The sequence below is a fragment of the Lissotriton vulgaris genome, chromosome 10 (genome assembly GCF_964263255.1).
Source record: "Lissotriton vulgaris chromosome 10, aLisVul1.2, whole genome shotgun sequence".
Taxonomy (NCBI): domain Eukaryota; kingdom Metazoa; phylum Chordata; class Amphibia; order Caudata; family Salamandridae; genus Lissotriton; species Lissotriton vulgaris.
The window spans coordinates 771,898,407-771,914,776 of record NC_141698.1 but is presented as its reverse complement, the minus strand read 5'-3'; the positions used below and the strand labels follow the sequence as shown (position 1 = coordinate 771,914,776).

The window sequence follows — 16,370 nt, the reverse complement described above, 5'->3', positions numbered from 1 at the left end:
ATACACAACATTTCTTGGCTAGTAGCCCTGCAGTTTATATTTAACACCTTCCATTTATCTTTGAAGGTTTTTTCTGCTTCTTCTGTCAACTTTATTCAACTAATTTGATAGATGTAATTTTGTTAACCCTTATCTTCAATGTTTAGACAACCATTTGCCAAGTATAACTTGTCCTGCAATATTTTGCTGATTTGGTATCCCATGTAGCTGAAATGGTTAACTTTGCTCGGATCTTTGAGGTTGTACATTGTAATCAATTTTTTGTAAAAATGTATCTGATCATAAGGGATATGTATTCTAATATAGTTTACCATCCTTTTATTACATTTGGTCAGGGAAAACAAAATATACGTATTCAAAGCCTTTTGCTCAACAATTCACCATCGATCTTTGTTTAAGAGCAGGTGTATGTTGAAAATTTAGTAGTTCAAGTTAGCTGTGTTATACCTGTCAAATGTATTGTACTTTAACCAGTAGCAATCTAAATCATAATGTGTCTTTCTAATTGACAAGTCCCCTGCTACTAACTTACAATACAGCAGCTCAGTCCCGCAAAGTATCTTATATAAATATATGGAAAATTTCTATTTTATTTGCTATATCTTGCTGCTGAATGCTTAACATTTGTCCTCACTGTATACAGGAAAGAATTTGTGTTTGTGTTACTCATCAAATGACTTGCTAGTAGCATGTGGAGTACTGCAGCAGATTCGTTGACCCACTGAGCTATCCTAATTATGTATTTACTTATCATACTAATTCATGTTCTTGGTTAAGGTTTTGTTCTTTATTGTTTACAGAGATATTTTTTCCTGGACAAAGGGATATTGAAGTATGCGAAGGGTCAAGGCGATGTAAGTTTCAATCCATTCATACCCTTTTTTAACATTTGCAATTTGCAGGTTTCCTTACCAATACCCCCACAATTGAGAGGCTTCTTTAAGCATACTGCTCCCTACACCTGCGGCCTTTTGAATTGCATCCTTTTTCTTTTTCACCTCCATACTCAGCTGAAGCAGTTTTACTGATATGAGTTGAGTTTTGCAGTTTGTTGTTATCCATTAATTTTCTCCTTTTTCTGTCAAATCTGTGATGGTTCCAGACAAACTCTCTGCATGAGTTATAACATAATTATCTTCTGTATTAAAAGCATGAGACAAGAATGCTGTTTGCTTTAATTTAGACATCACTAATGCATGTGACTTGAAAGCGAGTGAGAACTGCTAAACTACACAAACACTACGTTTGGCACAAATAAGTAAGGCCTTCTTTAGTAATGAGCCAAAAAGACGTCAAATGAATTTCCAAAAACATTGCTTAGATGGCAGGGCCGTTTCTACCATTAGGCAGGACTAGGCAGCCGCCTAGGGCGGCAAAAGGCAGAAGGCTGGTTTATTTGTAACCAACCACCCGTCTAGCTTGTGCTCGGTAGAGAAAGCACTTCTGAAAAACATAACACAGGCACCAAAATGCTGCATGGTCGTTTGTCTGCCTTTTAAAAAGAAGTTTTGTTTTTTATATGCAGAGAAGAAATGCAATAAAAGTCGTGCTCATGAGCGAGAAAAGACGCGAGGTTTGATAACTATTGAAAGTCCAATGTAAAGGTACTTACTGATTTTCCGAGTAGTATGGTTATGTGGATATACTTGTTGCTGTTTTTTGTGAACAATGGCAAGTTTTTGTCATGCTTTAAGAACATTTTGTACAGCGCTTACAAGTGGCGAGGGTTCGTATTCCAAGATAAACCCTTCCTTCCGGAGCATGTAGGCCATCTGTCGCAGCTGGGAGTCCTATGGGCTAGATTTCCGAGTAGGTCACACCGACGGAAGCGTTTCCATCAAATTCGGGAGCAAAGACAAGTTTTACATTAACCAACAGGCTACTTTGCCTGATGCTGCAATGGGAAACGTTGTCCAAAGAACAAACCTGAATTAGTGGAAGATTATGAGACGTTAGTGCACACTAGAAATGAAGGGGCAGATTTATGAGGCCGTTGCGCCTCTTTGCGCCGCAATTGCGTCACTTTATTTGACGCAACAGCGGCGCAAACAATGCGCCCTATTTACAATGTGACGCATCTAGGAGATGCGTCACATTGTAAAGCACTGCGCCATAAGGAGGCGTTCCTGCGCAGGGGGGGGGGCGTTCCTGCGCAGGAACGCCTCCTGAAAGTGGCTCAGTCACTTTCAGGCAATGCTGCGTCAAAACCCTGCACCTGCTTAAAGCAGGCGTAGGTCTTGACGCAGCATTGTGCAGATGGTGTACCTCCGAGCCTTGCTGGAGCTGCGTCGCGCTTGCGACGCAACTCCAGCAATGCGCCACATTTCCGGTACAGATGCGTCAAGCATCTGTGCCGTTTTTGCACCATGGTGCGCCGCATTATAAATGCGGCGCACCATGGGTGGCGGAGCTGTGGCGCACTGTGGCGCATGTTAACTGGCGCATCCCTGGGGATGCGCCAGTTAACATAAATCTGCCCCAATATGCGTTACACATCAGCAAAATTGGCCAGGCCCAGTGTACTATGGCATTGTGCATGCTGACTGTGCAGGAGAGATTCATGTATAGGAAATACTAAACCGATAGATAATATCTGGGATGGTGTCAAGAAGGCGTGCGTTCCCGCAGTGCGAGGCACTTTCTAAAGCGCATACAGCAAACTCGGGTTGTTTTCAGGGTTAGATGTGCTAGAGAGAGCACCACTTGAGAACAGCTGGAGGTGACTGCCTGGCATTCTAGTTATGCTGCTTGCTGCAGATCCTCCGAGAAATTCCGCATTAAGTGTTTGTCTTTTTTTTTTGTAATTTATATACCGCAAACTCGACCGGAAGATACCAGTGCACTTTACAGGGGCACCAGTTGCATTACAGAATCACAGACGGACACATTCATTTTTGTTCTTTTGTAGACACGGGGAGATTAAGTGATTTGCCCAGAATCACAGGATGATTGAGCCTCCCGACTGACTCCAACCTGGTCCTCAGCTTAAAAGTCACAATAAATTTACCTAAAAACAAACACACATCTGTGCCCTGCACGATCACGCACCCACGTCATAGGCCCCTGTATTTGTTGTTCAATGATTGCCCAATCAATAAAATAAAGTGCATTCCTGTTATTGTAGATGAATTGGGTACACTATATCTGGGCTGCGTCACCTGCTTATCAACATGCATAGAACCGGAGTGATGTTCCTTGGCACCCACGAGTCTCACCTGTCAATTAATTCTTCTAGCCTTGATGACAGGGGGAGAGAGTGATGGTAGTAAAAGGGAGGGGGCGGCATTTCCTAATTGTTGCCTAGGGTGGCAAAACACCTAGAAACGGCCCTGTTAGATGGCTAACTCTGTTTCACTCCCATACCAGATTAATCTGTTGATAAATGTTTGATTTTTCACTGTGGATGAAGTGCAGAGTTTTAAGCGGCATATTGTAGTAACTTCTGTGTCTTCTGTTGAATTCTTGTGTGGTCCGTAGCATTGACCTTACTTAGTGACTCCACGAAGTTCAGGTTGTCATGTTGCAAATCGATTCTGCTGATTTAGTTGCTGGCGTGCAAGAGTCTTCAAAACAACTACTATAGAGAGTAACAATTTGAACTGATTATTAGTGTCTGACTATGGTTTTAGTTCTTTCATCTGAAGTAGAATTACCCTTCTTTTTTCTTATTGGGGCCATACAAAGTCAAATTTTCCTAAACCCCATCAACGTAGGGACTCTGCTTGACCTAGAGCAGTGACTGACAAGCTAGTGAATTTGATAAGGCCACTTTTTATATATATATATATATATATATATATATATATATATATATATATATATATATATATATATATATATATATATATGTATATATATATATGTCCAATATCTGCACTCCTTCCTGCCCATATAACACACGAACACCTCTTTGTGGAAAAAATAGCCTTTATTTCATTTCAAAAGGCAAACAAACTCGACGCATTTCGGGAACTCTCCTCCCTTGCTCGTGAGCAAGGGAGGAGAGTTCGCAACCTGGTAGTCTTGGTTGTTTACAAAGCGTTTTGCAGACTGCAAACAGCAGTCTTTCCTTGTTTGGTCTGTCCTCAGACAACTTTAGAAGTGTGCCATACCTCATTTTATCAATTCTTCAAAAAAGTATAATAATATGTACAGTGAAAGTGTGGGCTTGAGTCAGCCCCTTTTAGTAGTTTGCTTTTGTGTGTTTTTATGGTTTAGGGATTTATAGATCGGATGTACATTAAGACTACGCCATTTTGTCATTGGTTACAGTGTCTTATTAGTATTCCCAATAGGTGTTCAGAAAGGGGCTTCATGTAGTCGTTTTTCGTTAGACTGCAAATGTGACATGAAATGCCGCTATATGTGATGATTTTACTTTGCAGACAAAGTGACCTTATAATTGCTGTTTTTTGTTTTGTTTAGGGACTGCTGATTGGATGTCGTAGTCTGTTTTAAAGGCACAACGCTATTTACTAATCATTCTTGCACATTCATTTGTTTTACCTTGCTGACATAACATGTTGTTAGTATTACCTATTGTTTGTTCACAATGTAAAGACGTGCTAATAGGCTTTTTTTTTAAGATGCAAGAAAAATACTGGTCGTTTGTAAAAAAAAAAAAAAATAATAAGTCTGCTGTTCAATATTCTGTATTCAGCAAAGGGCTTCTACACCCGGCTGTCATATTGTTTCAGCACAAGATATTCTTTCATCGTGGTACTTTCTACAACATTTTCGGGCAACATATACAAAGTTGACAACTATTTCTAAACACATCCCTAAAAACAGAAACTTTATTTGCTTTCCCTATTGGAGTTGTAATGAGATTAACAAGAACGGAGCTTTCGCACTCTCAACCAGATGGCTTAAGTTCGAAAACTTCAAAGTGACAATTTGTCTACATTTGTGTGTACAGAGTAGTCCCAACTGGCGTTATTAAGCTTTTGTTTTGTTGAATTTTATGTTGCAACAAACAAATGAAAGGCTCAATCGTACCACCCAGTAGTGTGGCTCACTGGTTAGAGGCGGCAGACCCGAGAGCAGAGGACTGCCCGGGACCAGGGTTCGAATACCGGCGCGGCAGGTTTCTGGACCAAGGGTCAGCGGACTCGATAATTCTCTCGCCTCGGTGCCCACTCTGATCAGAGATCACACTCGGCAACTCTGGGCATTAGCTTGCCTTATCTTCACTAACGGCCCCACCAGACCGCCGGGGATGCCTGGTCTCACCCTGGAGATACCCATTAAGGGACCATCTCTCAGGGAAGCCAGGAAGGGTTTCGCAGCGGTCGAAGCGCCTTGGGACCCTCCGGGTAAGTAGTGCGCTATATAAATGCCTATACATTTACATTTACATATATCCATGCAAAAAGACTCAACAGAATAGTCACTGAACAGATAAGCAATAGCCTATGCTCGTTGTTGTGTAGAATAGAGAACCAAAGACTTTATAAAACAAGCATTGGCATAGACAATAGGTCTCGCCTTTGGGACCTTATAAGTGTTTAGCCATGCAACACTTGATGTTGTTGCACCAAGGATATTGTGCTGGATAACTAAATACTTAGTTATGCCAGTGCTTGTTATTTTGGTGCCCGGGGCTATTTTCTGTCTTAGTCCAGTAGTGACTGGCTGGTCACAGTCTATTGTTTCTACACTGTGTATTTCCACCAGCTACTCCTTGAGGGCTGGTTTCCACCCATCCATCACAGGTGTCACCGGTCACGTGGCCCTGCTAATAAAATATGCCTGGTACACGTGCCATGGGCCAGGTCCAGCTACACTAACTATGTGTATGTATCTTTTGTATGGTTGCATGAGGGCCAAGGGTCCTAACCACTACAATGGCCACTAGCAGGACCTGCCCCGCATGTATGCTGGCAGCAGTCTCGGTAAGCCATGGGGGAACTACGGACAGAGTTTAAGGCTCACCCGCACCTATTTCCAGCTGAATATCAATGGTTTCAGGGTAAGAAGGCGGCCATCCAGTGCACGCACCGGCATCCTCCAGTTAGGCCCCTGCACCCATAATGCTGACCAGCAAATCAGTATAAGGTCAGCAGAACAAAGTAATGCGGAAAGCATCACCGCTAGTGCCATGCTTAGAGGGTCTCCACACTGCCGAATTCCCCTGCAAGAGGCATCCCCCTTTGGGCAGTGACTGGGTGGTCAGAAAGAAGAATATACAATGAAGCACCAGCTAGCAAGAAGAGCAAGCGCAGCCAAATGAAAATAAGGGCAGTCCAAGCTGCCATACCCTATCCCAAGGTGCTCCATGCCTGCTAGAACACCCATCAGCAGCCCCGCCTGCCGTCCTGTGCCATGGTATCCCAAGGTTAGGCATCGGTGGATCTCCTGTCTGCAGCTCCTGCCCCCGCAAAGTCTGGAGGGTGAGAGAGGCTGCCGCAGAGGTTGAAGGAGCAGTTGAGGTGCCAGCGAGCAGTTGTTTGCTGCACCACGTGGTAGAGGTGCAAGTGTTCAAATAAGGTACACCGTTGCAAGTAAGTTGCTGCCGTGCCCCCGCCTTTGAAGTAGGACTACTCCCCTCAGTGACTGGTGGGATAAGCCAGGGCTTTAAGTGGGATGTTCAAACTGTGGGGTCTCTCAAAGGGGCGTGGCTAATGTAATTAAGGGCGTGGCTTAAAAACAAGCACGCTAAAAATCTGTGCTTAGCATAGTGTGCGGGTGGCTGTTTCTGTCATTGCATCCAGATATATGGTACACCAAGTAACATCATACCTACAACAAGTCAGGACTATTGCCTTTGTCAATGGTTGTTAGTTGCATAGATAAATAAGCAGAAACTATGGCTTGTATTTAATATTGAAAAAGCTCTGGTGGCACCACAATAATAACTTCAATAACATACATACGTTTCAATACAGATTTCAAAAAATTATTCCAGCAATAACCATGTTCGTTCTTTGGCACATTTTAAACATTAACCCCTTCACTGCGGTGGCTATTCCGCCGCAGTGCTAAGGGGGGAGGGCGGCCGAGCGGCGAGCGCATGCTGGTGACGGAACCGCTCCGTCACCAGCGTCGGTTGCACTGTGCTTATGACGGAGCAGTTCCGTCATGGCCCCGCCTGCTCAATAGAACGCCCAGCACAGGCGCGGAATCTGCGCCGCGCAGGCGCGTCTGGCGGGCCACGATGGGACCGCTCCATTATCAGCACAGCGCCACCGCGGCTGATGATGGAGCGGTTCCGTCATCAGCAGGGGAGGGGTTAAATATTGCTATACAAAACATATAAGTCCAGACCAGTGGGCTTTGCCAATGCTTGTTTTAGTGAAAGCTTATTTCCTGTAAAAAAATAACATCCTATAGAGGCCCTGCTTTAAGGAGCAGGTCACCCCTGCCCTACAGAGACTCTTGTTTAGCCTGGCCACTCAGTATTTTACAACACTCAATGTGCGTGGCCGGAAGCGAGAGGGAGGGGTGGCAGGGTGAAAGAAGGCCACCAGATTTTGCGAAGTCAAGCTTTGCACATAGCCAGCTTTGCTTGTTTTGTTGCTATATTTTCGGAATTTGTTTCCAGGGTACTCTGACTGCGCATTTCAGATTGTGTGAGCTTGTGGGTAACTAGTTTGAATTTTGGAAGATGACAGTGTACCTTTCATCTATCTACCTGGCTTGCTCAGGCCAAGGTTACACCGTGGGCAGTCACGCTGTGCTAAGGAGCCCGCCTTTTAGCGGAGTCCCCAACTTAACTAAGCCGTCTGTGATGTTTCTGCGGTGGTCTGACTAAGTGACCACCATTGCTGTGTCAGCTGGGTTCCGTGCCCAGGCTGATCAGCAGGGTAGCCAAAGAGCCACTGACCCTAATGCAGGCGAGGAAATTGGCCACCCACCCCCTGATTTTATTGTATAAGAAAAAAAAAACACAGCCACTAATTGTGGTGAAGTGGACCCTTCATGCCCGGGCCCTGGTGCCACTGCACCTGTTGCACTATTGATATCTGCCACATGTTCTCGTGCAAAAGTTCCTGAACATGCATTTACAGAACAGATGCCTGTCAATGGGAATGCTTTTTCATCACTAGGAAGAGCAGAGTGTGGTCGATTGATGTGAATGTGGGAAAGGGAGGGGGGATTTTGCAGATCGGGTGTCTGTTCATTGTTCTGCCGTCCTCACACATGCCCATACTCGCGTGACTTCCCGTACTGGTTCCACCTCTAAGATTCAGTACCTAGTGCTCTGTGGTTACTGCAAACACCCAGCTGCTTATCACCTGTAATCCAGTGTAACAACCACAAGCTTCCGACATCACTCGTGTAGGCATATTCTGCATCTTTGCACTTGACGTCACCTACAAACGTCACTAGAATAAAGGTCACATGGGCTGGGGTGTCAAGTGTTCCCGGCCAACCCGCATCCTTGCATGCGATATCCAGCGCTGCCTCGGAAAGGCTGGAAAGGCCAGCAGGGCTGGGGCCGCGTCGGGTTTGCTTTGCCTGCTTCAACGCAACAGTATTACTACAGGGAGATCTGTAGTTTGAGAAGGTCTCTGTGAGCTTTATTTAAGGTATTGCAATAATAATGTCTTTGCTTCGCGCGATCGGGTGTAGAGGCAGTGATTGTCACAAAGGTTACGTGTTCTGGCAGGCACACATACCATATAGAGCGCCAAACGGTGGCTTATTTCAGGAATCATTCTGTGATGGTCGTTTCTGCCCGCACACTGCTGAGCCCGGGTGAGAGTCTGCTGACACTGACAAACAAAGTTGTCCATGCGCAGTTTGCACATCAAACGCACAATCATCCTAGCCTACGAGTCGGCAGTGATCTAAAGTGAAGTCAGCAAGAGAATTTTTATTTTTATTTCTGAAGAGATATGTGTGCCCTCTCATGTCACATGCTTAAATACTCATTAAAAACAGCACCGCCTCTCCCCTACCTCCTCCACCGCCCAGCACAGGAATGACGGCACAAACGGAAAAAAAAAAAAAAACGGGGCGGAAACAGGATACTGAATCCCGCCCCTCCAGGACTCCCTGACCTGCCTCATGGTTGCCAAGGCAATATTTCTAAAAATATTGTTGTGCTACCATAAGGCAGGTCATGGAGTACTCGAGAGGCGGTATCCAGAGCAGACAAATCTGCTAAACAGGAGCTTTTTCCATTGGCAGGCCTCCGTTTCGAGAGGTCGGCCAAGGGAAAAAAGGGGCGTGGCATCACACCATACTGAAATCCCCTCCTCACAATATCTCTTTGCCTGCAGCAGCGCATGCGCTGCAACGCAGGCTTCGACCTAAAAAGAATAGGAGAGCAACAAATAGCGAGAAAAAAGCAGAAGAACATTAAGACCCCTCAATCAGGCTGGGCAGTTCTGCATGTTGCCTAATAAAGGAGTCTATGGAGAAAAGTATATTGGCATGCATAATGCTCTCTAGCATGGTTGTCCCTTCGTGAAAAGCATGTAGTTACATAATATGAACTAGTCACAAATATACTCATCATTAGTTATGTCTCCATGTAGAAGAGTATCAAATCCATCCAGGCTCATCAGTGGTGCCCCTGACCAAAGCAAACTGGCCTTATGCATTAACCCACAGTACCCGGAACCCCGCCAAGGAGACGAGGACACTGTGCCCATTGCCATTAGGAAACACCCAAGGGTGACCCAGGCTCGTCCTCCTGTATCGTGATGTAACTGTGTAATGGGCCCCAGATGTCCCTGGGCTTGTAGGTGACAGGCTGCAACAGTGCATAGTTATCAGCCCTATTCTTGCATGTTTACATATACTTAAACTATGCCGATATGGTGGGGACTGGCTACCTGCACCAGAACATAGAGACCCAACACTTATCCGTAACCAGTGCTGCAAAATGCCTTGCAGCATAGGGGACCTGTTTCACATAGCCTAATAGGGCTATCTAATGGGAAGCTATTGGTTGAAATTGTAGGATTGTTATTAAAATTCACATTGTATGATGCCAGAATGTATGTACTGGCGGGTATAGCCAAGAAAGATTTGGCTCTTGGTTGGATCTATTCTGTGCATTTTAAGTGTTGTGCGTTGTTTCTTGAGAATGAAATAAGTTAAGGTTTTGGGACTGTGATTACATCAAGATCTCCAGCAGTCCTCCGATATCTCACTTCTAATGTTGCATTCACTAGTTAACCTGCTACATTCTGTATTTATATTGCTGGCCTCCCTGGAATGATAGTCCCATTACCCAATATTGGGAATCAATGTATAGGATAATCTTTGTCAAGGGCATAAATTCTATGGATTCTTTTGGAAAGTCATGTGTGGATTCTCCTGCTGAATGGCGAAGTCAGAAGTATGTGAACATATCCAGCGGATTAATCTTTTTGCCTGATTTTATACTGTTCTAGCATTGTATATTCTCTTATATAAATAGTTGGCTAAAGAGACAAAGGTCTGTGGTATGGACAATGCAATATTTGGGGGAGACAGGGTCCTTAAATAGTCTCTTTCACTCTTAATGCATGGAAGTCCTGAGTTTAAGGATGAACACCCTCAGCAAGCCTGAGGTGGCATGCTTCATCATAGGGTTATTCCACGCACCAGTCGCTTAAAGTCATAATGTGAGCTGTGTCACTCCAACTAGAATAGAGGAGCACTTTTATAGATGGTAAGTCAGAGATAGTCCTACATGATGATGGGAAGCTCTGTGTGTGGGATGCAGAGTGCAAAGGTGTTAAAAGTGAGTATAAAAGTACCTATTGTTGGAACTACCAGTCTTTATTCGTGCCCCCCCCCTCCCCCCCCCCCCCCAAGGGTTAGATCTAAAACTAAGAGGGAAATAGTTCAATCCAATGATGAGTAGCTGGTCATGTGTATGTCTGTTGTGTTACCCTAGAAAGGGTGTTGAGGCATTCATCAGTACCAATATTGTCTCTCTTCCAGATAAATAGTGTGATTGGATTGGTAAAAAACAGTACAACCAGTGTTCCAAACCTGGAAGGTCTCCACTGGTTTAAAAAAGAAAAAACTCTGTTTCTTGCCATTTGCCACAACTTTATCTTTCAGTCAGGAAGAAAGCACAGGGCTCTCCTGTTGCTTTGTATATTTATTTTCCCTGAGCTGGAGGGATTTGGAAACACACACAGCAGACCGTCCTCGTGTAGGACTATCTCCACCTTTACATCTCTTAAAATGCTCCCACTCTACTGGTTAGAGATTTGTAGCTCACACCACGAGCTTGCACAAGTAATGTGAGGAGAAACCCTTTGAAGAAGCATTCTATGTCAGGGTGGTTGAGGGTTTTTGCCTTAAATTAACAATTTTCCTGCATTAATAGTGACAAACTATTTAAGGACCCCTTCACCCCAAACATTGAGTTGTCCTTCTCAAGGGCCACAGGCATTTTTGGTTTTGCTTACAGAGTCAGGAATCATGGCCATTGGCCTTTAATCTCCTCTAGCCCTTCAGTGTTTATCCAAGGAAGAAAAGCCAACTGTAGACATAGACTCTCTCAACCTGCTCTGTGGTTAACAGTAGGAGTTGATTCTTGAAAAAGAGGATTGCAGGTGAATATAGAACCCTTATGACCACATTCCATGCCATGCATTTCCATGTCCACACATGGTTGACGCTGTGGCCATCCCATTCCTGGGTCTTGGCGGACCTTAAGGAAATATTGTGAATAGTGTGTTGGTTTCAACCTGCTTCCTTCCATGATTTCTGGCTTCTCCAGACCTAGGGTTAAATGACTTTCTTGCATATTGGTCCTGTGACACCTAGTGGGAATATTAAACTTGAGCTCGTGGGTTTTTAGATATTTTCATTCACTATACACTTCCGGATGCTAGACCTGCAAAGTATTGTTGTACTCTCTTTTGGCATTTGGTGTGTTGCATTAACAGTTGTCCACAGTATATATCTTTGGTGTAAAACAGCCCTTGTTGACTAAAAACGGTAATAGGCAACAGAAAAATAGAAGTCACAGTCTTTTCTGAAACACACATATTTACATTTCCTTTGTTTCCTTCTGCTATATGAACCTCAATCAGAACGACACAACATAATACTACAAAAAACATGATCACCAAAGACTCAGTTGGAATGTCAACTTAACACGACTAGGAAGTAAGCTTCATTCACCAGATCAAGGTGTTCACTACTGCCTCACTTTGAAAATCTAATTTATTTCCATATGACTTTGGTGGATCTCTGGATGAATGCACATGAAGATGACTCCTCGGTACCTGCTTTGAATTCCTTGACCCTCATCCTGCACCATTCACTCAGTCACAGTTGTTCAGTAATGCGACCTTAGGCAATCAAGGAAATTACTTCCTTACCTCAATGGTATGGTTGGTTTCTTGGTAGTTGACCTGAAATAGCACCTTATCACAGGCTTTGCGTCTCATCCATAGCAATGGTAGAGCGGGAAAGAAGTTGGTTCATTTAAATAAACTTAATGTTTCAAGAACTAGGGATATTTCTAAGGCTAAGCCTGATGGAGACTCCAATTGCATCTCAAAATGTAAGTTACCTCAGAGTTTATCATTATGAAAGATTCTATCTACCGGATGGTTATCTTGTGTGAAAGGTTACACTAAAAGTAGTAGTCCCGAACCGGTCATGGTGATAAACTAAAAGGCTGATTGGTGCACTGGGAAGAGTTAGTTATGCCCGATTCCATTGGTCAGATTTCCTTATTATGAAGTTATGGCAAAGCAGTAGGCCTAGCTTATTTATTGTGAAAAATATTTTTTTTGTGCCAGTAGGCCTTTAAAAGTGGATTATCATCACATTGTGTTACAGGGTCTAGACTAGTATTTTGTTACATGTAATCCTACAGATTACTGTAGAAGTCAAGGGTTTGGGTAATGGCCAGTTACTTTGACAAACACGGAGTGTTTTCTCAGTAATGAATCCTGCTAGGCCCTATTGCGAGGAGGTATTTGTTGTTTTGTGAAATGTATTTTTCTACAACATGTAATTTTGCAACATCCTGCATGATGGGTGCTGATTTATGTGCACTTGAATAGGCCTGTGTTGGTTGTGAAGTAAAGCCTATGGTAAAGGCATAGGTCTTACTGGTTCTCTGTGAAAAGAGATCCCAGATTTCATAAGTTTGATCTGTTTATTAGGACCCGTTATGACTTACTTATTGTTAAAGGCAATGGTCTTTGAAAGGTAGATTGTTATTTCACTGTGCTAAAGTCTGTAGGCAGGTACTTTCTTGTATGCAATCTCACATATTACTGTAGCTGACAAGAGTTTTGGAGTTGGTGACTCACCCAAACGAAACATACTGATAGAAGATGTGCACTATGATAATCCATGTTAGGCTCTAGTAAAATGATTTTGTATTGTTTTGACACCTGCAATTTTGTACGCATTTGTCATTTTATCATATTACCCTTGATGGTTGCCTGTGGGGAAGATCATGTCCAACACAGTAGGTCTGATTTGGTCATAATTACAAACCAAAGACAACAGTTGTATGCCTGATTGTTTGTTATGAACAGTTACAATAAAGGCAGTAGGCCTGATTATCTGTAAAAGTCAATATGTATTAAAGGTTGGGTGGTTGTTACTCCATATTAAAGCCTACAGATAGGTATTTCGTTACATGGGTTCTCACAGATTACAGTAGTGGGACAGTTCTATGGTGTTGGTGACCCAACAAACTATAGAATATTGCACTGTGAATATCCTTGTTAGATCCTCTTAGATGGAAAAGCATTTGCTTTTCTAACTGTAATTTCATATAGTTGTATCATGTTATGGCTGAATCCCTGGCGGCTGCCTTGTGAGAAAAGAAAGCTTAAGCTCAATATACTAGGCCTGAATTGGATATGTTGACAAGCCAAGGATAACCGCTATAGGCTTCACTGGTTCACTAGAAAAAGGTATGTCAGATGCCATATGTCTGATCTCTTAATTATGAAAAGTTATGACATAAATGAGTACGCCTAATAGAGTCAATATGTAGCACATATTTTTAAAGCCAATTGGCCCTCAAGGTAGGGGGGAAATGCTTTTGCATCACGTTAAATCATACAGTCAAGTATTTTGTTACATAAAAGCTCTCAGGTTAACTTTGTAGAGAAGGATTGTGGAGCAGTTGCGCCGTTTGACAAACCCTAGGGTAGAAGATTTTCACTGTAATAATTCTTTGTAGAGTATCTTTGGAATCCCTGCCAGGTGTGGTCTGTTTTAGTGCCATTTGAGCTCACTCCATAACTGCTTTGGGTAATAGATCTATCCACATCAGTCATTGTTTCTCTTGTCCTGTGAATGATGGCATTTTCTGGTCACATTCACATGAAAACGAGAGCACTTTAGTGTCCAGGCTGGTCCATTACTTTTTAGTTTTCTCCTTTTATAGTTCTCCTTTCATTTCTTTGCTTCGCCTCTTTTTCTCTTAATCATTTTGGTGCAGGCTTTGGCCAATGGCTGCACTGCCTTGCCAGTGCCAAGCTGACACTGGGAAGATACCTAAAGGTCTCTCTGGTGCAGAGCACCAGAGGGAGTGCTTTAATATTTTTTTTAACTCTGGCTCCTCAGTCAAAGCTTCTCAAACAGCCAGGTTTTTTTTACGGTATTACTCTAAAGTGAAAGTAAAACAAGATAATGGGCTTGTTTCACTATCACCACATCAGTGCTCGAGGGGCATATCCCAGCCCACAAGCACAGATTGGGATGGTAGAGGGTTTGTTGTAAAGGGCAGAATCACCTGTTGCAAATGATTTCTCTCCACAGTGTATCCCTGCTTGGGGATCGCCATTAGACAGCAAGCCTCAAACAGGGATCCACCCACTAGTCATCAGGAATTTTGGGGGAGCAACCCCTTGAGCAAGGGTTTGTGCTTCCCCAATAACTGATCAGTCTTTCTGTACAACCCCGGGAGCCAGATAAAGGTAATGACCACTGATTGCCCCCTGGGGGAGCAGAAAGCCCATTATACACCAGGGCTGTTTTTTACAGAACTATAGGGGGTGGGGGCTGCCCATGGCTGTGCCCCAACACCCAAATACTATAGTGACAGTCTTTCTGCCCACCTGGTGGGTGGATGGGGTAACTTAGACCAATCACCCCTCCAACTGAGGTTGGTGTAGAAAGCATGTTATACCCCAGGGAATGGATATTTTCAATATAGGGATGGGAACTCCCCACCATGGGCATAGCCATGCCCCCACCCCAACAAGAGTGCTTTTGCCCCCTGGGGAATATATGGGGTAATTACCACTGGTCTGCCCTCTTCTGGGGGCAGAAAGCTCACTTTAAGCTAGGGAATTGTCTTCTTAAATATAGGGATGGGGCCTGCCCAGCATGCGCATGGCTATGCCCCCACCCCAAGTAAATGGGGAAACAGTCTTCCTGTCCCCCTGGGGCAGATTGGGTCATTACTCCCAATCTGCCCTCGGAGGCACAAAGCCCACTAGATGCCAGGGATTTATTTTTTAAAATATAGAAATTGAGGCTTCCCACCATAGACATGGCCATGCCCTCATCCCAACTAAATGGGGCAACAGTCTTACTTCCCCTCTCAGGCAAAATGAGGTAATTACCCCCAATATGCCCCCCATGGGGCAGAAAGCCCACTAGAAGCTAGGGAATGTTTTTTTGTTTTTAAATATAGGGGTGGGGGCTGTGCACCATGGGCATGTTTATGCCCCACCCCAAATTAAAGGAGGCAACAGTCTTTCTGCCACGGGGGCATATTGGGGTAATTACACACAATTTGCCCCTCTGGGGGAACTGAAAGCCCACTAGATGCAAGGGACACAAAAAAATATATCTGTTGGGGTGGGGGTTGCCCAGCATGGGCATGTACATGCCCCCATCCCAAGTAAATGATGCAATAGTCTTTCTGCCTCTGGGAGGACAGATGCGGTAATGACCCCCCAGTTTTTCACCCAAGGGTGCAGGAAGCCCACTGTATGGCAGCAATATATACTTTTAATTAAAAAAATAAGGTGTGTCTTTCCTATCCTAACATCCGCCCAACCTCACCTCTAAAACTTCAACAGTCTTTCTTCTCCCCTGCAGACAGAAGCATCCCATCCCATTGGCAAACAAGAGGACATTTAATTCCTTAGAGGGGTGTTTTTACATATGGGCCATAAGAAAGTGTGGCCAACTCCAATATTGTCCCACTTGCAATGGTGTTGCTGCACGTTTTGGGCTTCGGTAGACTGCCATCTGGAAAAACCTACCAGACCAAGACAGTTCTGAAAACTAGACATCTGAGGGAGTGCAGGGTGACTTGCTGCACATGCATCCCACACAATTTTCCTATAGTGCTCTATACAGCATTTACCCAAATCTCCCAATAAGAATGGTAAGAGATCTTGACACAAAAGGCTCTAAAGCGCTATGTGGAGGCATTAACAATAGGGGTAGCTTCGGGATTTGGAGCCATGCTCGGCTGCCAC

At 43.9% G+C, this 16,370-nt stretch overlaps 1 protein-coding gene across 1 annotated transcript in view; it reads left to right on the top strand.

Annotated features, from left to right (window-relative positions):
• Positions 1-16,370, top strand: part of OSBPL3 (oxysterol binding protein like 3) — a 909,495-nt gene that overhangs the window by 499,512 nt on the left and 393,613 nt on the right. Inside the window, exon 6 of the mRNA XM_086941688.1 lies at positions 801-854. Coding sequence (XP_086797814.1) covers positions 801-854 — 54 coding nt within the window. The remainder of the gene's footprint in view (positions 1-800; positions 855-16,370) is intronic.